We start from the raw sequence: 26853 nt of genomic DNA on the forward strand, positions 1-26853 counted from the left end.
AGGCTAGGATTTTGAAGCTCCACCTCACTTATTTTGGGCACGTGGCTAGGAGAGATCGGTCCTTGGTGAAGAACATCATGCTTGGAAGGGTGGACGGACAGTGCAGGAGAGGGAGATCCCGGATAAATTGGATTGCTACAGTAACTGGGGAAATAGGGGTTGGTGTGTCGGAGTCAGTGAGACTGCCTCAGGAGAGGGAAGGGTTCAGAGTTGTTGTACATAGGGTCGCTATACATTGCAATTCCTAAGTAATATGCCTCTGGAAGCTCTATGAACTCTGATAACTGTTAACAATTGGACAGAGTCCTGACTTGAAAGCAATCAATACACACACACACACACACACACACACACACACACACACACACACACACACACACACATAATATGTTAATATGCCACTCTCCATTTCTTCACCAATTCCTTCCTCCTTGAAAACAAAGGTCTATCTGAAGGTGACTAATAGCAGATAAGATAACTATGCTGTAAAGAATAGTGTATGGTTAGTAATGGAGGAACACTCTTGTCAAATATCATTGCCAGAAAATCTGATGGATTTTTTCTATTAAGTTATTCACTGCCCTATATACAGAAACTTCACAGCTATTACATGAAAACCATAAACCTCAAGACTTATTCTACTCGTAATTTAGAAACTTTGAAAACAATGATATATACTCTGAAAAGTTCTTTTTCAAAATGTTACTAAGGAGGCTAACATCTTCTTAAGAATAAACATAAGTAGGTAAAAGAACTTACAAAATTGCTTAAACTCACATGTTCATGAATTATGTACAGTGCTTACCCATAAAAACATATTATGCACATTTCTTTAAGTTAGTTCCATTATTCTTTCCAAACCTCATGCCATGATTTGAAAAAGTGTTTGACTTACCACAAGTCTACCCTTCTCTTATAAGTTCCTGTTTTTTTCCATCTTAGTAGCCTGAGAAACTTTATAGAAGCATTTAGATTTTAATCCGCTTAAAAATTAACCAAGATTTTGTTATTCAGCTAAAGCAGCAGCTCTGAAATTTTATGAATAAACAGTTTTTCTTTTAAAAGTTAAAGAACTAAAATTATTTAATGTTATAGAGATATGCTTAATTTTTAAAAAGTATAAATTCCAGGTTAACATTGAATTGAGTCTACAAGAATTCATATTCATCTATCAAGCCATGCCACAAACAACAGGACTGTGCATTCCTGTACTCAAGATAACTTATGAGAAATGTTTTATTTCTCCAAGTAAAATATTTGATAATAAAAAAGTGGCTAGGTTCCACATATACTTGGAATTTTCACATTAGATTTTAAAATCTAACCAGTTAGAACTTTGTTCTAATGGAGCCAGTTATCTTTTATACTTTAGGCTGCCTTACTCAAATGCATGTAGCAGGACTACAATTCTAAAACTGGGAGTGTGAAAATTCTTACTATAACCACAATACTTTCAATACAGGCACAGAGAACATCTAATCATAACTTTAAGACATAATAAAAATAAAGAACAACACATATAATACAGAATATAAAATACATGACTGTAAAAATAAAAATTTACCTTTAAATGAATTCTTAAGCATGGATACCGAGAAGATTTTAATAATTTTTGCTGACTGACTTATTATTATATTGGTGAGATTTATCCATATCGCTGTAATGAACCAAGGATTCATTCTCTTTTACAAATATATAATACTTTATTATAACACTAAATTACAATTTACCCATTTCCCATATTTTATTCAAATAATAGACCTTATCTGGTTTTTGCATACCATGTAACCCTTGTGTATTATCTTCATAAATATATCAATACATTTAAATGTTAATGGAACTAATATTCTTTTAAATTTTTTCTGTCTGAAAGATTTCTTGTTAAGGCCTTATCTTGGTACATTTGACATAAAGGTTTGATTTTTAGGTGCAAACCCTCACAAGTGTCTAAGTCAACCCTTCTCTTCAGCAGGATTTTTTCCCAGCTTTATAAAACATTTTCTGCAATACAGAAAGATACCATTTTTCCAACCCTAGCAACAAGCTTCCCCAGGATGATACAGGTCAACGAACCCCAACCTGAGAGGGCACCCAGCTGCATGCATTCTACCTGACTGGTTGGCTACCAGGCTGAGACAATCTGAATCTCCAACCCACCCAGATACTATGGGGTGAGCACAAGAAAAGAGAGGTTTCACATCCTTCAAAAGAGACAGGTCCAACTGGCTGCCTAGGGACCCCTCGAGGGCTAATACTGGAGCTGGAGCACTGTGTGCCCACACATGCACCACTTTGCAGCCTGGCTTCCCACTGGATCTGGGCTTGTATAGGGAACAGCTCCCCTCAGCTACAGGACTAAGCTGTGCTTGGGTTGCAGCAGCCTCACAGGAAGCCTTGCAGCTGACACCAATGAGAACTCTGCTGCTCCTTGCCCCAAAGCCAAGGCCCAATTTCAGTTGCTAGAGTACCAGTATAGTACTCTTAACCATGGCTTATATCTTCATTACACAAATATGATCAAAAGTAACATTTCAGGCTACTAAATGGAAATGGAGAGGGTTAGACATAAACTCCTGGAAATGTTACAGATCCACAGTATCCAAATACACGGATGTATTTTCTTTTACATTCTAGTTTTTCTGCCCATTTTCTCTGTCCAATGTAAGAAAATTAATTCTACTGAAATTTTTTTTTTTTAAAAAAAGGGACAATGCTGATAGACATAGTTTGATCTCCATTTTTTGGCTATTGCAAATAATGATGCCTTGTGCACATACTTATGCTGAGTGTTTACTAGGGTATAGGTATCTTCAGTTGTCATAAATAATGTCAATGCGCTTTCTACAGTGGCTAAACAATTTACACTCACACTAGCATGTATGTGGTTTATTGCTCCCTATCTTTCCAAGCACTCAGTACCATCTATCTTCCACTCAATGGGCTGACTTTCTACTCTCTTAATAACGTCTTCTAATAAAGATAGACTCTTGATTTTATAGAAGCTAAGTATACTAGTCCTTAATGTTATGATTAAAGCTTTTTATGTATCATTGAAAACAAGATTGCAAAAATCTCTAATATTGTTGTTAGGTGACACTGAGTCATGTACGGCTCAAAGCAAACCTATGAACACCCAACCTGAACCAAGCCCTAGCATGTGCCATCCTCATAATCTCTAACATCCTAGGGCCCACTGTTAAAGTCACCGTGCCAAGCTATTTCATTGGGGGTCTTCTTATCTTTCGATGACCTTGCATCTTTCCAAGAATGATGTCCCTTTCAAAGAAATAATTTCACCTAACTCATAGTGACCCTACGAATAAAACACCTGAAGCCTTTCTTTAACTATCAACATTTACAAAAGCTCATAGAGTTTCTAGAGGCATGTTGTTTAGGAAGTGGATACCAAACTATTAGAGAGATATAAGTCAAAACAACAAAGATATTATCATCTCACATGGCAATAGTAGCAAAATTTAAAAAAACAAAAAACAAACCCAAACAAACCAGCAAACAACATTAGCATGGATGTATAGAGGTTAGAGCTCTCAGAAACTGCTCGTAGGAATGTAAAAAATGCAATTACTATGGAAAGCAGTTTGGTACTTTCTTAGAAAGCTGGGAATGAAGTATCACCTGATCCTACAATCCTACTACTAGGAACATATATTCTAAAGAAATAAGAGATATGACACAAATAGATACATGTACATTCATATTCTCTGCATTATTTACAATAGCAAAGGGAAGGAAATAATCAAAATGCTCATCAACAGATGAACGGTTAAGGAAACTATGGTACAATCACACAACAGAGTATCATGCAAAACTAAAGACTGAAAAAGAACTCAAGAAGTACAGCATGACATAAATGAATCTAGAAGAACTTATGTTAAGCAACATAAATCAGTCACAGAAGGGCTATTAAAGGGCTATTATTAAAAGCTAAGGAAAAGTTTACACAGAATCATTCCTGGCATGGTTACCAGGTTTAGGAAGGGGGGAGACAGAGAGAGGATGCAACCAACAATAAATTAAACACCCAATATTATCTTAAACAAAGGGGTCTGTTTTAAAACTCAAATACTCAACTAATTAAAATTGATTCACAAGTGACACTCCTACAAGCTTTTGGAGGCTATAAATTACACAAGGAAACTCACCGTATTTCTCCTGTGGAGCCACAAGTATAAAGAAACTGCCAGTGAAGCATTACTTTTGGGTTAGCAGCACAAATCCCAACTCCTAAGGCCACCAGAACTCCCTTACACAACTAGAGGACACAATAAAAGCCTTGTACTAACAAAAGACTTGCTGGGAAAATCTGATGGCTGAGTGGTAAGGAGTTGCACTGTCAATCCAAAGACAAGCAATATGAATTCACTAGCTGCTCCGCAGGAGAAAGATGAACAATCTCCTCCCACATGATGCAGTGGTGGTGGTGTTAGGTACCCCTTGAGATGAGAACAACTCAAAGTGATGCTATGAACAACAAATCTAAACACTGTGCTATTCTATGCCATCTTCACAATCTCTGGATCCCTCAACTCTATTGCCGTCATCACCACATCAACCCATTTGGTTGAAGGTCTGACTCTCATTTGCCACCACCCCCCACCTTCCCAAGCATGATGTTGCTCTCCAAGCAATAACTTCTCCTACAAACATGCCTGAAGTATATGAAACATAACTTCATCATTTTTGCCTCCAAAAAGCACTCTGGCTGCACTTTCACCAAGACTTATCTATTTGTTCTTTTGGCAGTCCTTCAGATACTCAGCATACTTCTCCAATACCACAGTTCAAAGGCATCAAGTCTTCTGTCATCCTTATTTGGTTACTTCTCAATAATTTGACTACAGAGTTTCCCAGTACATCTCCTGACTGATGGGATCAAGTATACTGACTGTAGATCTAAGTAAGATAAAGTCACTGACAGTCTCAATGTTTCTAAGTACATCATGGTAATGGCTATCAGCCCAACGGTGAGAACTTTTGTTTTCTTAACATTGAGATGAATCTATAACCTTCGATTCCTATTGAAAGCCCTTTTCACCAAGCTGAAATTGGTATTAGCTATTCTGAATAAGAATATCTATTGCTTACTATGACAAATGAAGAGAGTATTGTCTACTAGAACAAGAATGATAAATTGAGGGGAGCTCTGGTGGCCTAGTGGCAAGAAGCTGCAACTACAATCCCAAAGGTGCACGGTTCCAATCCACCAGATGCTCTGCCGGGGAAGGAGGGGCAATCTCCTCCTGTACCAGTCAGATCTGATTTGACGGTACACGCACATAAAAATAATAAAATAAAATAAAAAAATGAAAAAAAAGAATGATAAATTGTAGAATATTAATACATCTATAAATAAGTATGAGCAGTTAATATGACTATTACTCAAATTTATGAGCCACTATTAAAATTAAGACAAGAGAATGTCAGGGTTGTATTCTTTCACCATACCTATTAATCCTTATGCTGAGCAAATTATTTGAGAAGCTGGATTCTATGAAAAGGAATGTGACATCAGAGTTGAAGGGAGAATAATCAATATTTTGAGTTATGCAGATGATATAACCTTGCTTGCTGAAAGTGAGGAGGACTTGAAAAATTTGTAGCAGAAGATCAAGGAATGTAGCATTTAGTATGGATTGTATCTCAATGACAAGAAAACAAAGACTCTTACCACTGGACCAACAGGCATCATCATGACGGATGGAGATGAGACTGAGAATGTCAACAACTTCATCTTGCTTGGATTCACAATGAACACTCTTATTAGCAATAAGAAAATCAGATGTATTGCACTGGGAAAGTCTGCAATTAGGAACTTCTGCAAATTACTGAGGAGTATTATGTCAGTTTGAGGACTAAGGTATGTTTTATTCTGGCATATTCTTTCTGATCACTTGCTATGCATCTGATTGCTGGGCAATGATAACAGAAGAATTGATGCCTTTGATCTGTGCTGTTGGAGAAGAGCACTGAACATTCCACAGATGGCCAAAAGAACAAACAAATATATCCTGGAGCACCTGCAGCCTGAGTGCTCTTTGGAGGCAAGAATGATGAAGCTTCGCCTCACATACTTTGGGCATATTGCTAGAAGGGGTTATTTCTTGGAGGAGGACATGATACTGAGAAGGGTCAGCGAAGGAGAGGAAGACCTTTGTCCAGATGGATTGATGCAGTGACTGCCACAATAGGTTCCTTTGTGTCAGGAAGTGTGAGCATGGCACAGGATAGAACATGGTTAAGATCTTTTGTTTATATTTGGGAGCAAATCTAACCAGAAGCACAAAGGATCTAGTCAAAGAAAATTGCAAAACATTACTACAAGGAACAAAAAGATCCCTTACTCATGGATAAGAGGACTCAATATTGTGAAAATGGCAATACTACCAAAGGCAATTTACATGTTCAACCCAATCCCAATACAAGTATCAATCCCATTCTTCAACGAGATGTAAAAGGCAATCTCCAGTTTCATTTGGATGAAAAGCAGCCCCAAATAAGGAAAGCACTCCTTAAAAATAGAAAAAGGTAGGAGGCATCTCATTCCCTGATTTGAAATCCTACTGCCGTGGACTATAGTTAAGACAGCATGGTACTGGTACAATGACAGACACAAAGAGCAATGGAATAGAATTGAGAACCCGAAAATCAGCCCTTCTACTTATGGTCAACAGATTTTTGACAAGGAGATGAAATTAGTTAAGTGGGAAAACGACAGCCTTTTTAACAAATGGTGTTGGCAAAATTGGAAAACTACCTGCAGAAGAATTAAGCACGATCCACACCTCACTCCATATACAAAAATCAACTCAAGGGGGATTGTAAACCAATGAAGGAATTTTTTTTTCAAAGAGAAGAGCAAACTGTGGTTGGGGGGTTGAGCGGGGAGAAAAGTGTAACAATGAATGAATGGAAATCCAAAGTCTCTGTAAAGGTTCATTGAAATTAATAATAATTTTTAAAAAATCTTTTGTTTACAGAGTTGCTATAAGTTGTAGTCTACTCAATGGCACCTAACAACAAAAATTACACTGGAGGGAGCTCTAGTAGTCTACATTTTTGGATAATCTTCAGTAGAATCTTAGTTGTATGTGATATCAATGATATTGTTAAATAATTTTCACACTCTGTGGGTCACCTTCCTTTGGAATGGGAACAAATACAGATCTCTTCAAGTCAGTTGGATAGATGATTGTCCTCCAGATTTTTTTGGCCTAACCTGGTGAGTTCATCCAGGGCAGTGTCTGTTTGTTGAAATATGTCAATTGGTACACCATCAATTCCTGGGGTCTTGTTTTTTGCCAATTCTTTCAGAACAGCTTGAACTTCTTCCTTCATCATCTTTCCTTGCTCATGTTGTTTCATCAAATTCTTCTGTGTCTGCCAACTCTTTTTGGTACAATGACTGTATACTCTTTCCATCTTGTTTTAATGTTTCCTGGATCATTTATTATTGTGCCCAAAGCATCGTATTGCAACTTGAAGCTTGATTTTGTTCCTCAGTTCCTTCAGGTTAAGAAATGTTGTGTGAGTTAGGCCCCTGTGATTTTCTGTCTCCAGCTCTTTGCCCATTTCATTCTAATACTTTACTTTGTACTTCTTTGTACTGAAGGGAAATGATGTCAGTGTGGAGACTAAGGTGTGCCTGATGCAGGCCATTGTCTTGGCAATTACTTGCTATGCATCAGAGAGCTGGAGAATGACTAGGGATGATAGAAAATGGATGCCTTTGAGCTATGATGCTGGAGAAGAGTGTTGAATATACCATGGACTGTTAGGAAAACAAACAAGTTCAGCCTAGAGAGGGTGAGACCAAGCTGCTTCTTGGAGAGAAGGATTCTGAAGCTTCATCTGACCTATTTTGGACATGTTGCAAGAAGGGACCAGTCCTTGTAGAGGAATGTCATGCTTGGGAGAGTGGATGAACAGCACAAGAGAGGAAGACCCTCGATGAGACGGATTGATTCAGTGACTGGGGTAATGGGTGTAGGTGTGTCAAAGACAGTAAGACTGGCACAGGATAGAGCAGTGTTTAGGGCTGTTGTACACAGGGTTGCTATGAATCACAGGCGACTCAATGGCACATAACAACAACTAGTGGTCTAACTTAACTAGTGTTAAGAAGCTGCCATTTTTCCATCTAGTTTAGTTTTCCGACTTTGAAATGCAACAAATATTGAAAGCTGCAGTGTTTGATCTTCTCCAGTAAATGTTTCAAGTCTTCCTCACTTTAAGCAAGCATAGTTCTGTCATCTGCATAACAAAGGTTATTGATTAGTCCTCCTCTAATCCTGATGTCATACTCCCCCCCTTCTCAGAGTCTGCTGTTGTTGTTATGTGCCGTCGAGTCGCCTGCGACTCATAGCGACCCTATGTACAACAGCCCTAAACTCCGCTCTGTCCTGTGCCAATCGCACTGTCTCTGACACTCCCATCCCAATTATCCCAGTCTAGCTTCTTGAATAATTTGCTCAGCAGAGAGACTGAATAGGTATGGAGAAAGGATACAACCCTGACAACATACCTTTCCCATTTTTAAACCACATAGTGTTTCCCTGCTCTGTTTGCACAACTACTTTATCTAGGTATAGGTTTTCCATGAGCATGTTTAAGTGTTTTGGGGGAAAAAATCCAACAAAGAAGCTTATTATCAGTCAGAACAAGGTCTGGTGTTGACTGCAGAACAGCCAATTCTGCAAGTTCAGAAGATCTGCATCTTTCTCTCAGAGAGCCAGTGGGTTCAAATTACATGTCAGTTAACAATCTACTTCTTTAATGACTTCATAATTAGAAATCCTGATACATGTCAAGGAATTCAATATTAAAAGTAAAAAGGGAATATTATCTTAAAGCTTTTAGAAACACAGAGCACGAAGAACCAAGATGGCATCGGTGGAGAAAACAAGGAGCTGGAAGAGCAGCAAGAAATGGGCCACCATGGCCCTCCAAAGTCCTCAGTTTATCAATAATTGAACAATTAAATAGTTGACTACTGGTCTTCAATATGGATCGAGACTCAACATCAAGAGGACAAAGATTCTCAAAAAAGAATGGTTGAGACCCATGGCTCTCAGCACCACACTGCTGATCCCACACTGCCTCCGCAGCTCCATGGGATGTCCGTGGTCAGACCCCAGGGATCCACACCAGAAACCAGGCCCAGCAGCTGGTACGACTGAGCCTCCACAATGCCACAGAATAAACTTATTCTTAAATAAACAGACCATGCAACTTATATATACCCAAACAGCCAAGCAGTTGGTTGCTGGTCATCAATATGGACTGAAGCTCAACATCAAGAGTACAAAGATTAAAAAAAAAGAGTACAAAGATTCTTGAAAAAAACATAGGTGAGTCACACTTCTGCCTGCTACCCGCCCGAGCCCACACTGCTGCGACCCCATGGGGCCATCATGGCCAGCGCCCACAGGTCCTCAAGCAGTGGATGCTGCGGCCAGTGTGACAGAGCCTCTGCATGGCTGGCAGCTGCAGATGCCAAGAGCTGTGGAACCCCGGGGTGGGGGTGGGGAGGATGGTGGCAGTGCCACGGAGCCACACGAGGTGAAGGGCTTGATAAGGGAAAACATCTCGCTTTCAGTGAAGATTTCCTTGGATAGGTCAGAGAAGAAAAGAAGACCATCAACACAATGGATTGATAAGGTATCTGTAGTAATGCGCTTGAGCATGTCTCTCAGATTGTGCGTATGGTGTAGGATGGGCAAGGACTTGACCTTTTGTTCATAGAATACTTGTGAGAAATAGAGAGATCTCTGTGGGCCTAGTGGATAGAAAGCTATGCTATCAAACCAAAGGTTGGAGATTTTAATCTGTGGCACTCAGGCCTGATTTTGGTTGTTTTCAGTCAAACCCTCTTCAAATTTAATATATCACTGCTCTGCCTATACAGAGGTAACTCATGGTTGCTGTGATGCTAAATTCTATAACACTGAAGTGACAAAAGTGATAATGGTTACTCATGGTGGATTGTGTTTGGTTGAGCTTAAAACAAGCTTGGAAGCATGAATGGCATCAACTTCCAAAATAGCTTGCCTCTAGAAACTATGAACTTAGAGAAATGGTGAAAGTTATACAAGTGTTCAGGTCTTTCATTCATTGGGTCACTTTGAATTGTCTACAACTTGACAACACTTAACAACAACAAAAAGATATCTCTTCAATACACCACATCTTTTGATTTCTTGACTACTGCTGCCAAAAACGGTTTAGATCTATAGAAGGTCTGTTCACTATTCTCAAAACCCCTTCTCCATTTGTAAAGGGGGTGATTAGTGATGCCTACTTCAAATTGCAGTCTGACGACTTGGTGGAGGAGAGCACGGAAATGGTGGTGGTGCCAGAACTGGGGGTCATGTCCTTGACCATAGCCTTCAGTGAGGCAAAGGGTCCAGACATTAGGGGGGACCAGACTCTGGTAGGGGGTTGTGCCACCCAGCCCCTAGCATGTGTCACCCGGCCCTTAGGAAGAGCATTCTGGACCCTGGGATGTGCTGTCTGGCCCTCAGGGGTGAGCCACCCAGGCCCCAGGGTGAGCAGTTCAGCCCTCGGGGTGTGCCACCAACCCCTGGGAAGAACCTTCAGGTCACTGGGGACAACTGCCTAGAGTATACAAAGAATTTTATCTAATCCACTTTCCTCCACCGCCTCCCCAGTTTATGTACTATTAACACCTCCAAAGCCCTTCTATTTGTATCTCACAAGTTTCTTTTCTATAGATTTGCTCCCTTTCCTATAGGTAACCATAACACTGAGTTTTGCTCCAGATCTGAATGCTGATCCCAGTTCCAGAGACAAAAAGGAAATATAACTGCCAGCTAAGGAAGCAAAGGAGGATGGAGCTTCAGGGCTCACTGGACCCATGTTGGCAAACACTCTGCAGTCCAGAGGGCAGTAAACATCCGGAAAATATCTTCTAATTGAACAAGAAGGAATGCAGCTTTAACCCAGAACCACCAGTAAGGTGTTAAAGTGGGCTCCCCTTCCTCCTTCACATTAATGCCCCTGTTCAGCACAGAGAAGCCAGAGAGTCTGTGCCCCATTCCCAAATGAGAAATAAGTAAATAAGACAAATTCTTTGTTAAGAAGAAAAAAAAATTAGTCACCATTGAACTATGCTTACCACTACCCTGTCTCTCCTGGTCCCTACTGGATCTTTCTCATTTCCTTCACCTATTGCCCCCACCCACCAAATTGTGCTGCCCTGTGATTTGATCCTTGTCCATCCTCACTCTTCTGCTCCCAACCCTCACCCCTCTGTATCCCCAAACATGTTTTTTACAATAATAATAAAGGGGTGAAAAAGCTAATGTACAGATTCATGCTTATTTTAACAACAGTAAGAACATACCATGCATTCACTGGTTTGGTGGATTTTGAAGCAGTGGATAAAACAGTTTCCATGTTATTCATTCCTGAGTTGTTTTCTTTGGTAGTCATTGCAATTAGTTTTCTTTGCTTCTGAGAAAGTTTGATTCCATGAGAAGTTATTTTGCTAGAAATTAAATAAGTTTCATTGCTTTTGGGAAAGTTTAATTCCCCAGTAATAATTTTGCTAAAATTATATTAAACCAATTATCAATAATGTTTTTCTTAATTAAGGTTATAGAAAATTACATTGATTTCTATTTCTTTTGTATGATTTTACTACTACTGAATTTAAATGGTCACAAATTTCAACAGCTGCAGTATCTGTTTATACCATCCTTGATAAATTAGCTCTTTAAATAATGTACTATCATAACTTTTCTAGTAGAAAGAAATGAATATGGTATATAAAAGAAGTTGGGTTACTAATTCAATCTTAAGCATATATTTAAAAAATAAGGTTATGGGAGCACAATTACTCGGAAGAAGGTTTAAAATTAATTATAACAGCAACTGTAAAAATATACTAGAAGAAGTTAAATAAGCTTTACAATTCTTTTAGGGCTGAAACTGAAATTCAAGATGGTCTTCTCCAATTTTATCATTTGTCTTTAACTAACCCCAAATTTGTCTTTGGTGTAGCTCCACATTTTTGCTGACTTTCTTCAATTTCCATGATGGTTCTGAGATCCATGGCAGGAGGGCTGACAGGACTATGAGACATGAAAGTTACCTTACATAGCATTCACTTAGTCACAAGAGTAAGAGGGACAGTATAACTTAGGTCTATTTCATCACTTATGGCCAACCTCTATTAAAATGCTTTCAAAGTCATAATGTTAAATAATAGAACTGAAATTTATATATATTTAAAAAGTCAAGTAATAATGCTTAATACAAGCAAAAGAGCTTGTCTGAATCAGAAGTCTAATTATATTCTTATCAATTAGGATGCACGGAGCTTAAAAAATGTTATTTGCTTTCTGCTACTTAATGAATTCTTATTACTACTTAATACTAATAAAAATATACATTTTTATTAGTATTACAAGGAAGTTTAATAATTAGACATCCACCATAGGGATGTGCACCATAATCAGAAAAATAATTCTACAATATTTAGGAATAACTAATTTTAGATATAAATGAGATCGCAGATAAAAATTAAACATATTTTGTTTATTCTCATAAGAAAAAAATTTTATTATTTCACCTAAGCAATGCTTCAAAATGAATGTAAAAATGTTTTAAAAATGTGTATCTTTCTCCACAGAGCAGCTGGTGGATTTGAACTAACTTAACTGCCTTTGGGTTGATTGTGGAACTTCCTACCCAGCAGGCAGTCTAAATTCCTTAAACCTATTAGTACTGTAATCTCTACATAGTTACAGTGAAAGAAGAATTACATTTTACAAAGAACATACTGATAATTTCTCCTCCTTTCACCTTTAAGATGTGGCCTAACGGCAAGGAATTGGACACCAAGATCCTGAAGGTACATGGTTCAAATCTACCAGCTGCTCCATGGGAAAAAGCAGGGCAATCTCCTCCCATTTAATAAACTGCCTCAGAAAACCCACCAGCTGGTCAGGTATGGGTCAGTTCAACAACAAAGGTTAAAGAAGGTGAAATTACTAGTATAGTCCTTGAAAAATGTATTTTTTTAATTTCATTGCAAGAATTAAAATATTATAGTGTAGACTATAATATATTTGAAAAGTAATTTAGCAGTTTTAGCCTGCCATCAATCATCAAATCCAAAATTAACTGCTGTCAAGCGGCAACTAACTTTTATCTGACTCTCCAGCAGATTTTGAGGCTGTAAACCTCAGGGAATAAAACTGTCCATCACTTTCTTGCAGAGTAGCTGAAGTATTCAAACTACTTGCCTTTGGGTTGGAAGCACAATTCTTTACTCAGTAGGCCACCAGCACTCCCTATTATTAACCACAGCATGCATGTAAAGATGAAGCACAGGCCCAAAAAGCTGTCCACTGTTAAAGAGCAAATGTTAAATTCTAAGCACATCTACTCTTTGGTTTTAAAAACCTGAATTTTCTAAGTAACATCATTTCTAAAATATAGATAAATTTAAAAGACAGGGAAGTGACATAAAATGAATTTATAAAACTGAAAATAAACTTTAGTGAGATCTTAACTGATCCTTAATGTGCTAAAAAGCCAAATGAATGGATTTGTTGTTTGACAGCTTTAACTAATATATACTATCCAAGAAAAATATAAGTGGTGTCAAGTCACAATACCTACATAGTGTATAGTTATTGAAGCCCATTAACAGATAATACAAAAGTAAGAAAATGTTGCCAGGAGGAAAACAAATAAAGCTGACCCTCTGGTGGGTTTTCAGAGGTATCTGAGCTTATCCCAGTTCTCCCATGGAGCAGCTGGTGGATTCGAACCATGTGCCTTGAGGATTGTTATGGAGATTCTTACCTCTAGGCCACCAGAGCTTTAAACTCTATTTCATTGGAATTTATTATTTGATTAACAACAAATGTTATTTTTCATTTAACTGGTACAGAACAAAATGAAAGTCTCACCTGAAAGAGCTGGCAAGCCAATTGGAAGAGCCTGTATTATCAGTTTTGTTACTGGGAATGGGTTGTGGAGCAGATGTTTTCAGCACTGGTGATTTATCCCGGGATTTTGAATCATCCCTGGAGTACATATGAGGTGTACCATTAACATACGGTTTAACTTTTACCTACAGGAGGTAGAAGCGAGGGGGGAAAACTGTTGAAGTCATTAAGAGCATGCAACTAGCAGAGCAGCTATCACAGAGCATATACTTATTAAACTGTACTAAAGAGTAAAGTCTTAAGACAATAATCATCCATCATTTTAGTTCACATTTTGCTCAAAATTTATCATCTTAACCAACCCTCTAGCAACATTAGTGACTAGATTATTAAGAGTTTTGAGAATAATTTTTAGGGAAACAAGTTTTCATATTGAATTATTAGCTATATGAGTACTAAATAAAAGTGTTAATAATAAAAGCTGTTCAAATAAAATATAAAGGAGGAAGTGGAAATTAATATTCATGACTAGCATGAAACAAAATGAAAGTCTGTTATAAATGCCAGAATATTATTCATTCTGAACATAATTAAAATACTCAAATTCTCAAGACATCAAAAGTCTTAAACTATATGTCAGTCAAGTTATTAAAAGGGTACTTCTAATGTCAGGATAGATGGTTCTATCATTATTATAAAATTTTCTTATTTCTTCAAGCTTGCTTTAAACTGCAGTTGTCTTTTAGATGAATCTTAGCATTATACAACCAAAAAATTGCCACAAAACATTTATTTTCCATATAAAGATGGAAAGAAATACCAAAACCCAGCCAAACAAAACCAAAAACCACCCCAAAAATCTGAAGACCCCTGTAAGATTCTAAGATAGGAAAAGTGATACTATCTTACAAATCTCTACAAATTACAGAATAAGTATTTCTATGCTCTACATAGAAAACTAAGTCCTAGAAATAAGTAGGAGCCTAGTTTTGCAAGTTAAGAGACTCACCTCTTATAAATTAACAATAATAAAATATAAGTCCTAAGAAATATCTGATATCACTTGTAAATAGTCTAGGATAAAAACTCAATTATTTCTCATTCTGTCTTCTCATTAGTATCAGGGAGGAAAGAGACTAAGCAGAATCTGGAACTAGGCTTATTTTCAAGTAACTTTCTTAGATATATTTCAGTGGATGTTTGTTGACATTTCATAAAATAAATTTAAAGGAATTTAGCTAGAACAATCAACTCATTGTGTTCAAATTAGAACCAACTCATAGCTGACCCTCCAGTAGTTTCCAGAGGCTGTACATCTCACAGAAAGAACTTGTCCATCTTTCTCGAATGGAGCCACTGGTGGATTCAAACTACCAGCCTTTGGGTTGGGAGTACAATTTCTTATCCACTAGGTCACCAGAGCTCCCTATTTAATGAAAAATATGTTTTTCAATATGACTCTAGCCCACAAAATTCAACTTACTACCATTAAGTTGGAACTCAATATATCTATATATTTTTTATGTATTTCACATCAACACTGTATTTCAGTATCAGGAAGACTATAAAGTCATAAAGTACCTAAAACTGTCATTAAAATCTCAACAATTAAAAAATCTCATGGGAAGTTGAGAATTAGCACTGCTTACATTGTGCTTTAAGAAGACCTGACAACTCAATCGCCAAAGTGCTCAGCTAGTGAAGGGGGGGTTTACAGTTTAATCTACTTCACAGGAGAAAAGGTCTAACAATCTATTTTCATAGATTATAGCCAAGAAGCACTGGGGCAATTTTACCTAACTGTGCTTTAGGGTCACAGTAAATTGGAATCAAATCAGTTACACACAAACAGTAAAGATTAACAGTCGGCAGATCTCAAAATGAAGGTAAACAGTGCATTAAAAACAAACCTCCAATTTATCAGAATGAAATCCTGCTGTGAAATCAGGGGACCGTAAATCTCTGGGACTGCCCACTCCTGCATAGCTTCCTTCAGAATCTGAAGTCAACAGCTCTGGTAGAGACTCCACAGAATAAGTTTTACCAGATGTTACTAATACTAAAATGTGAAATTTAAAAAAGATTCTGTAAATACAGATGTACTATATATTTTGTAAATCCAATAGTTAAGTTTCTATTTTTGCTATTTAAAATACATTTAAATTCTATTCACTGTGACAAATTCTTTTTAAAAAATATTTATTGTGCTTCAGTATATAATTTGTACAGCTTATTAGCCCACTTAATAATTTATACACACATACATTGTTCTGTGGCATTAGTCACAATTTTTACAATACATCAGCAATTTCATTGTTTACATTATTTTGTTTCTACTGATATAGCTTCCATGTTAACTATTTAGTTTCATGAAATGAACTGACTAAAGAGCTACATTATCTATAGGTGGTATTGTTTATTTTATAAGTCAGTTTATTATTTGGTAGAAAGATGATCTTAAAGAGTAATTTCAAGTTCAAAGAGTAACTAGGGTAGATACTCTTGGCGATTCCCTCTAGTCTCTACCAGTTCAATGGTGAAATCTGCTGCCAAGAACTTCTTTAAAGTACTAAAGAGCTAAGATGTCATTTAAAAGACTTAATGTGCTCCTGACCCAAGCAATGGCATTTTCAGTAACTTCATATGCATGAGAAGCTGGACGATGAATAAGAAAGCGTGAAGAAGAATTTATGCCTTTTAATTATGATATTGGCAAAGAATACTGAATATACATGCACAGTCAAGAGAATAAACAGATTTGTACAGGAAGAAGTGTAGCAGGAGTGCTCCACAGAGCCAATGACTGCAAGACTTCCCCTCACATACTGTGGGCAAGTTATCATGTGGAAGAGGACATTAAGCCTGGAAAAGTGGAGAATCAATGAAGGACAGAAAGGCTCTCAGTGAGATGAATTGATAGAGTAACTGCAATAACGGTCTTAAATTAATCACAGCAGAGATTTGTGAGCCAGGAACAGGATTGTGCGGGGTATCATTCTGATATACACAGGATCACTTGGAGTTGGAGCTGGCTCGACAGCATCTAATACTGTTGTTGCAAAATGATATATGAATGGCTTATTTCATTCAGCATCATGTCCTCCAGATTTCCTCATTTGTAAGAGGTCACACGGCCTCATTATTCTTTATAGCTACATAGTATTTCATTGTATATGTGTACCACAATCCATCTATCCTTAGGTGAAAATTGGGGAAGTTTCCATTTTTTTTTCTAATAATGAGTAATGATTCTGAATACTGATTCAATTACTATAGCTATATGTGTCTATTATGTATTTGCTGTTAAGTGCCACTGAATAGACTATAACTTATAGCAACCCTATGAACAACAGACTTGAATCTTGTCCTACTCTTTGCTGTCCTCATTATCTCTGACACACTTGAGCCTGTTGCTGCAGTCACCCCTATCAAACCATTTCAATGGGGAGCCCTTCTCTTTCACTGACCATCCACTTTTCCAAGCTTGATAGCCCATTTCCCAGGAATAGAGTATCCCAGTAATAACGTCCAGTGTATCAGAGACAGAGCTTTGCCACCCTTGCTTCCTACAAGCACTCTGGCTGTACTTTCCCCAAGATATGATCTGTTCATTCTTTTGGCTGTCCATGGGATATTCCATACTCTTCTTAACACCAACAGCTCATAGGCATTAATACCTCTTCTGTCATCCTTATTCAACATCCAGCTCTCGGACATATAGCAAGTGACTGAAAAGACCATGGCCTGAATCAGGCGATGCCTGGACCCACTGTTAAAGTCACTGGGTCAATCCATCTCCTTGATTGTTTTCCTCTCTTTTTCTGACTCTCTACTCTTCCTAGTATGATATCTTTTTCAAGGACAGAGCCCGCCTATTTAACATCCCCAAAGCATGGGATATGAGGTTTCACTGTGCTTGCCTCTAAGGAGCACTCTGGTTACACTTCCTCATAGACATATTTGTTTGTTAGTCCATGGGATGTTCTGTATTTTGTGCCACCACAACTCAAAGGTATAAATTCTTCTTGCTCATCCTCATTTCAGATGTAGAGGAGGTACTTGAAAAGATCATGGGCTGGATCAGGCGTACCTGATAGACTTAAGAGGGAGCTACTAGGTAAGGTATTTCTATTAGTTGCTTTTTGAGAAAGTGCCATATAATTATCCATAGTAGTGTACTATTGTGTATTACTGGCTCACTGCATCAAAATCTTAATTAAAAAGAAATGGAAAGAAAAATTGGTTTCAGTAAAAAAGTAAAATGGAAATTTTTAGGTCATTTTCAATTTTAAATAAGTTTTAAAATCACCAATTATGCAATACACTTAAGAAAACTAATCTCTGGAGATCTGTTTTAAGAAGCAATAAAGACAATTTAAAAATTTTTCAGCAACAATAAAGCTGTATGTTGTACCTCCTGGCCATTTGCCCAAAGTATGTGAAACAGAGCTTTAGCCTCCAAGAAGAGACTTGGTTTCACTCTTGTTTTCTTGGTGGTCCATGACATACCTTCAAGACACTCCTCCAGCACCATAACTAGAAGGCACTGATTCTTCTGTCATCCTTAGTTCCTGTCCAGCTCTCTGATACATAGCAAGTAATTGCAAAGACCATGGTTGGAATTAGGTGCACCTTAGTCTCTAGACTGACACTGTTCCATTTCAGTACTCTGGAGAGGTCCCAGCACATTTTCCCAGTGCAATTCGTCTTTTGATTTCTTGATTGCTGGTGCCATGAGTATTAACTGTGGAGCTGAGCAAGCTGTAATTGTTAACAACCGCAATCTCTTCTCCATCTATCATGGTGCTGTTAATTGGCCCAGTGGTGAGAATCCTTGTCTTCTTGATGTTGAGCTTCAATAAATATTGAAGACTAGAGTCCCTGACCTTTTGCAGCAAGTACTTCATGTTCCCCTTACTTTCAGCAAGCAAGGTTGTGTCAATATGCATAACATAGATTGTTGATGAGTCTTCTTCTGATCCTGATGCCACACTCCTCCTCATAAAGCCCTGCCTCCCGAATGATCTGTTCTGTATACAGATTGAAAAGGTATGGAAACAGGATGCATCCCTGATGCACTCCTTTCTTGATTTTGAACCATGCAGTGTTTCCTGGCTTTGTCCTGAGGACTGCTTCTTGGCCCAATAATTGGTTTCACAAAAGAACAAATTAGTAAATTCTACATCCACCCTGTCCCTTCCAGTGTGGAAATATTCTGTACGAAAGCAGTGAAGGGGGTGGGTTTATTCAATTTCATATTGGAAGAAGTATTACACATCTTTCTGCCTCTCATTTTAGCCAGCTGATTGCTTGGCCCTGTGGCAAAAGTCTGGAAATATATAAAAGACAAAATGTGTGCATGAGGGTTTTCCTTGCTGCTGCACTTCCTTCTTATCTTGCCCTCAGATTCACTGGAACTAGAGTAATTTCAAATATAAACAGAATAAAACATAACTTTTTACTTAGGTTCAGATATTCCTTTTCATTTATTTTAAATTAGAATCTAAACAAAGCACAAAGTAAACTAATAGGATTTTCTAACTTGTACAATTAAATAAAAAATGTTTAAAACAGCTCTTTATAATTCCCAACAAGCAGAAATGACTCACAGCTGACCATCCACTGGAGGTCCTAGGCTGTAAATATCCTCAGTATGTTGTTATGTGCCGTCAAGTCGCTTTTGACTCATAGCTACCCTATGCACAACAGCTCTAAACTCTGCTTTGTCCTGTGCCAATCTCATTGCCTCCGACACACTCATCCCGATTGCCCCAGTCATCGAATCAATCCATCTCCCAGAGGGCCTTCCCCTCCTGCACCTGCCCTCCACCCTCCCAAGCCTGATGTCCCTTTCCAAGAACTGGTCTCTCCTTACAACATGACCAACGTATGTCAGACGAAGCCTCAGAATCCTTGCTTCCAAGGAGCAGCCCGGTTTAACCCTCTCCAGGATGAATCTGTTTGTTCTCTTAGCAGTCTATGGCACCTTCAGCATTCTTCTCCAACACAAAAGCTCAAAAGCATCAATTCTCCTTCTATGCTCCCTAGTCATTATCCAACTCTCTGATGCATAACAAGTGATTGCAAAGACCATGGCCCGTACCAGACGCACCTTTGTCTCCAGAGATACACCATTGCTCGAGTACTTTCCAGAGGTCCCTAACAACAGACTTTCCCATGGCAATATGTCTTTTAATTTTCTGGCTGCTGGTGCCAAGAGTATTGATTGTGGAGCCAAGCAAACTAAATTGGATATTATATTAATTATACTATTTGATAATTTCCACATTATATTGCATCACAGCAAATGCCGTATAACAGGGTTTAGCATATACTAAATAAATGAGACAATAAAGGTATATAAAAGATTATACAGAACTATAAAAATATACCAACACTCTTTCTACTAACTTGTGGATGGTGGACTCTGAATAACATCTGAGAGGTTATAACCTCCAGAACTATCCGAACGCTTACGTGGCTTCTTTTTTGCTCTTGTTTTTGCTTTGGTGAACATTGTTTCCCTAAGGAAAAAAACAAATAAAAAAAGCAATGTTTAGTTCAAGATTAAACAGCAGAAGTATACTTTTGACTATCACAACACAGTATCTGATTAAACAGAAAACAAACAAGGATATAGATCCAGTCACAATTAACTATGCAGTGCTGAGCAAATGACTTAATTTCACTGGAATTCAGGGTGATACTACTACTTATTCTAACATTTATTTGCAAGTTAAGAGCATGATGATACATAAGAAAGTATTTAACAAAGTAAAATACTGCACACATTCACAGTGTGGATCACAATATTAAACTGTAATCTTGAACTAGAAATGACTAGTATTAATTTTTTTAAACATTTCATTAAACGGTACTATAAGGAAAAAATGGTACTGTGAATAAGGAGAAAAAAATATCCATAAGGCTTACATCTGTTTTCTGTTATCTGAAGACTACTGTTAGGTGCCCTAGCATTAACTACTACTCACAGGAAGCCTATCAAAAGCAGCTCTGACCCTTAGCACTGTGATGAACCATCCTTGGGATCTCCAACCTACTCAATTTCATTACATATTTCACCCACAGTTACAAGTCAGTGGTGAATACAATTATTTTGTAGAGAATAAGATGAAATATTTACATCAATAGCAAAATTATCACCTTTAGGCAATGTAATTAGTATGTTTTGCTGCTAACCAAATGCTAGAAATTCAACATACAAATAGAAAAAAGATATGGCAATTTATATGCACACATACATACATACATACATACATACATACATACATACATACACCACATCAAAAACCAAACCAGCAGTCATTCAAAGTTCTATGGATCAATTCGTATTCCCTCTCATATGAGGCACCATGAATAAAAACCGACCACAGCAATTGGTATACAAAGTAATACAATGACTTTCAAAATAATTTAAAATATATAAGCCAGACATTTAATAGACTTCAGGTATTTCAGTGACACTAAACTTAAAAAAAAAGAATTCAAACCAAAAACGGATTTTAAAACTTTAACTCCAGAATTCAAGAAGTAATCTATGAATGTGTTTACTTGACCACCTAAAAATTTCCCATGTTGTTGCTGTTAATTTACCATCAGGTCACACACTACTCATAGTGACTCCATGAACAAAAGACCTGAGGCGTTTCTATGACTATTGTTTCACGGGCAGCCATTATGGCATTTGAGACCCCAGTGGTAAAAAGTTCAGCATCACAGCAAACCCAGATTACCTTATTTAACACAGCAAATTGACTTAAGAGTGCTGCTGCACAACTTAGAATATTCCTCCAAAATATAGTAGCAAAGGATTAAAAGATAATCCCTGGGACCCGACTTAGTAAATATAAGAGCTCTCCAGAAGGTTTTGTTGACTCTAAATAAGAGACTTTAATAATAATAATAATAATAAATGGGGAAGAGGGGAACCAAATTTAAATAAGAAAATTCCACAATGACCTTCAACCAAAACAAGAGAGCCCATCTTACAGAGTCCAGTCACTTCACCCAGTTTCCAAAATGGAGACAAGGCCTTGGCCTTAAACAGAAGTATCTTCCTGGATGTTTTGTTGATTCTAAACAAGAGGCTTAAACAATCAAACAATCTACACAGATCCTCAACCAAAACAAGAGTGCCATCATACAGAGATGAGCCAAAGGAAGTCCAAAATGGAAGATAAGGGCTTGGCAATATCATAGTGACCCCATAAACAAAAGACTTTAACCCTGTTCTGTAACCATTGTCCTTTCTCTTAAGTTCTCTGTGGAAAAAGTTCATTTGCCTAGTAAAAAGTAACTTTAAATCAGATGGTAAGTGAGCCAAACACACTGATTTAGAAATTCTGTAAAGATCAGCCCTACTATAGAAGAATTATGTAGAAAGAACGTGGAATGTTTATTACAGGGCTCATAAATGTCAACCAGCATTTCTTAGATTTTTTTTTTTAAACAGTAAATCATCTGTAGCTGGTGTACAACTCTCTAGAGCTTCTCTAATTTGTTATAGCTAGAGAGTAAATTTGCCAATATAGAGGAAGGACAGTCAACTGGTTAATGGGGTTGAGAAAGAGACCAAAAGCCCAATGCAAGATTTAAAAAAAATTAGGAACAACTCTAAAAGCTTTTATCTACTGTATAAACAGACTTGCAAGCATAGCAAAAATCCTACAACCTGGGGGGTGGGGGGGTGAGGATAAAATAGATGAATGGGATCTTCTAAAAATCAAATTCCTATGCACATCAATAAAACTTCCCCACAAGAAGGGTTGAGGGTCAGAGAAGGAGAGGAAGAACTTCAACCATGTGGACTGAAACACTCTAATGGGCCCTTGTATGTTGGAAAGTGTGAGGATAGCACAGGAAAGACCAAGGCTCAGATCTTCTGTTCACAGAGTCACTATGAGTCATGCTCGACTCCACGGCACCTAACAACAACAAGACAATATGGATGAGTCTGAAAGACACTAGGCTGAGTGAAGTATCTCAGTAACGAAAGGGCAGATTTTACATAAGACAGACATTACATACTGCTTAAAACAGGACAGACATAGGGGGAAGGGAGGAAGAGAACAGGAAAAGAGTGAATATACAACAAACACTGCACTGGAACAAATGAAGAAAAGAACATTCTGAAAGGAATGTACGATTAGGCATCATATGTATAAAAACAATCTGGAACAAGAAGGGCATTACAAAGTGATCTGGAAGAAGAGGAAGCGAGTAAAGTGTGCCTCAATGAATTAATAAAATCCCAACATTTCTGTAAACTTTCATTAAAATAACAATAAAAAAAGGCAGTGTAAAATATGCAAAGTATTCTTACTGAGTTGAAATGAAAGAATGTTGACTACATTGGGACATGTGAACTGAAAGCATGCCTAAAAAAATTTACGAAGTAAAGATACTAAAGATGAAGCATATTAAATGGAAGCCAGGAAGGGCAAGAATCAGCTGCATCAAGTTTTCTCAATTTTTCTTCCAATGCTAATTGATAAAAGTGTCAGGATTATCCATGATTGAGAAGAAAGTAAGCAGGAATAAATACTTACTGGAGGGTCAGCTATGAGTCAGTTCTGACTTAGTGGCATACAACAACACTTATGTAATAACATTTTTTTGCTATCCTATCCTGTTTATGTCTTTGTGTCTAATTGTGTTTCTAGTAGATCACATAACAATGCTTGCTCATATTATTCTCTCAAAGGAGCTAGCAGATTTGATCTGCTGACCATGTGGTGAGCAATATAGCACATAATTCACTACACCATAAGAACTTTTTCAGGAGACAGAGTAGTAAAATGGACTAAGAAAAGAAAGCAAGCATGAACCATCTAGCAAGTTTTTAGAGGCAGTAAATTACATGAGAGAAGACTGCTCATCCTTCTCCCACAAAACAGCTGGTAGATCCAAACCACACGCCTTTCAGATTGCAGTGCAGCTTCTTACCACTAGGCCACCACAGGAACTAAAAAGAGCAGCGCAGGAAATACCAATCTCTACTAAAATAAACTTTTTTAAAGCAAATTCCACCAGAACAGACAAGAAAGGACCATGCAATGATGAAGTGGTCACTCTACCAAAAGGACATTATCATAATTAATATTTACATACCAAATGACAGAGCTCCAAAATACATAAAACTACAATACTAACTAAACTGAAAAGAGAAAAAGACAGGTCTATGATGTGGAATTCTTTCAATATAGCTTTTTTAGCCATATTAATCTGACCTGACCAAGTGGATGGGCAGAAACATGTGAATAAGGCGTGTCAGGCTATCTACAAGGGGACTGGCCAGACTCAAGGATCTACAAAGAGACTGGCAACTCTCGCCAATGAACTGAACAGCTGTAGCCACAAATCTTATCTCTTCCCTGCTAGTGAAGAAAAATGAGACCATGTGCCATCACCAGCAAAGAAAACTTACCAGGAGGAAATAGCAGCCATGGTCGAACTAGAGACCTGACATGAGAGGAGACCTTTACAGTGCTACATAATTGGAATGTGAGCTAAGAGCGTTTTATCCAAGTTTGTTAGACTACTGGGGGTTCAGGGGGAGATGCAGGGGCTATAATCCCCAGGACTGAGAACATTGTAACACTAAGTTAGAGGGGGGAGGGGAGCCAATACTGACAGGACTGAGAACTTACTGGCCTAAAGCCATGAGGCTCAAGGCTGAGGTGCCTGTGAGTACATTTCAAGACTCATGTTGACTGTATTATGCTACTAACCTGGCTGATAACCTTTTGTCTTCCCGAACAGGCTTCTATGTGGTCTGTGAGCTAACACATTTGATTTTGAACTCAGTAAAGCAGTAAGATTGGTGTTCAGCTGAGTAGAAAGAGGTATGGGATTATGGGGAATATATCTCATGGGAAATGGTTCTGTGCTATTCATGCTGTTGACAGGGACCATTCCCGTTTATGAAGTCAGTAAAGGTCAGACATGGCCATCTCCACGTGACCCTTGTTCTTTTTAATAAGATAACGCTGATGACCTCAATATATCACTTTTAATGATCAACAGAACAACCAAAGAGTAACTCCATCAACAGACATTTAAAAAAAAAACAAAACAACAAAAGGTTACAACATTCAAAAGGATACAGAAGATCTAAATAGCATAATAAACCAACCTGACCTCACTGAAATACAAGACTACAAGACATCCTCTCTGATTATAACACTATAAATCAAAAAATCATAATAGGAAGAAAAAGGGGGGAGAAAAATGAAAAAAAAAAAAAATTAAAAACCAACAACACTAGAACAACAGTGAAAAATAATAAACTGGCTTGAAAACCACTGTGCAATAAATTCTTAAGACTCAGATAAAATTAGAGCACAATATACCAAAATCTTTGGAAGAGAGTAACACTAGTATTCAGAATAGATATTACACAAAAAAAAAAGGCATACCATATCAAAGAAGCATATAAGTAGCCAACAAATACAAGATGCTTATACCTATTAGCCATTGCTATTGTTAGGTGCCAATGAGTTGACTATGACTCACAGCTATCCTACAAACAATCTGCACCTAGAACCTTAACATGAGAGAGATGCAAATCAAACATACATTGATAATAATGGTAACAATCAAATATGCCAGAAAAAAGACAAAAACCAGTGAGGGGAAAATAAAAATGGTATTGCTACTGTGAAAAAATCATATGGCACTCAAAAGGCTAGAAATAGAAATAGTATGTAATCCAGCAACCTAAATACTAGGTAAATATCTTACTGGCATAAGAGCCATGACGTGAATAGACATAGGCAAACTCATGCTCACTGTAGCATTTTTCATAGAATCAAAAAGATGGAAACAACATAAGTGGCTATTAACAAATTACTGACTATACAAACTATAGTACATACACATAATGTAATACTAGATCAAGTACATGATGAACTCACAAAACACCTCAAAACATGGATGAACATATTATACTGAATGAAATAAATCAATCATGAAAACATATTTTGAAAAAGTATTATTAACTTACTATAAAAAAAATCAAGAAAAAGTTTATACAAATATTTTTACAGATTCACAGTAAAATGTCTAACAGGCAAAAACCCAACCAAAAAAACAAAACAAACACACACCACCACACTTGCTTTTTCCTGCTAATTTTTTTTCTTTCTAATTTTAGCAAAAAGAAAGATAATATATAAGGTATAAAGGAGAAATCGAAGTTTGGCAGCAGAATTGGATAAAGACTCTTCAACAACAACATCCATTATGGAGATGACACAACCTTGCTTGCCCAAACTGAGGAGGCCCTGAAATGCTGCAGAAGGTGAAGGACTGCAGCCTTCAATATGGATTGAAGCTCAACATCAAGAAGACAAGGATTCTCACCACTAGGCCAATTGGCATCATCATGATAGATGGAGAAGAGATCGTGGCTGTTAACAATTTCAGCTCCTTTGGTACCACCGCCAAAACTCTTGGCACCAGCATCAGGAAATCAGAAGATGAATTGCACTGGGGAAATCTGCTGTCAGGGATGGACCTCCCCAATGTGCTAAAAAACAATGACGTCAATCTAGAGACTAAGGTGTGCCTGATTCAGGCCCTGGTCTTCGCAGTTACTTGCCATGCATCAGAGAGCTAAACAATGACTAAGGATTGCTTGTTGTTGTTGTTATGTGCCGTCGAGTCGTTGCGACTCATAGCGACCCTATGCACAACAGCCCTAAATCCTGCTCTATCCTGCGCCAACCGCACTGCCTCTGACACGCCCATCCCAATTACCCCAGTCACCGAATCAATCCATCTCATAGAGGATCTTCCCCTCCTGAGCTGTCCCTCCACCCTCCCAAGCATGATGTCCCTCTCCAAGGACCCGTCCCTCCTGGCAACATGTCCAAAGTATGTCAGACGAAGC

At 37.7% G+C, this 26853-nt stretch overlaps 1 protein-coding gene across 1 annotated transcript in view; it reads right to left on the reverse strand.

The window, feature by feature from the left end:
- IBTK (inhibitor of Bruton agammaglobulinemia tyrosine kinase) overlaps positions 1 to 26853 on the reverse strand; it is a 112871-nt gene that overhangs the window by 23491 nt on the left and 62527 nt on the right. The window contains 5 exon segments of the mRNA XM_006892158.1: positions 11384 to 11527; positions 12021 to 12113; positions 13962 to 14125; positions 15851 to 15999; positions 20352 to 20464. Coding sequence (XP_006892220.1) covers positions 11384 to 11527; positions 12021 to 12113; positions 13962 to 14125; positions 15851 to 15999; positions 20352 to 20464 — 663 coding nt within the window.

This window comes from Elephantulus edwardii, unplaced genomic scaffold (genome assembly GCF_000299155.1).
Source record: "Elephantulus edwardii isolate Elephantulus edwardi_28Jun2011 unplaced genomic scaffold, EleEdw1.0 scaffold00111, whole genome shotgun sequence".
In the NCBI taxonomy this organism is placed as follows: Eukaryota; Metazoa; Chordata; class Mammalia; order Macroscelidea; family Macroscelididae; genus Elephantulus; species Elephantulus edwardii.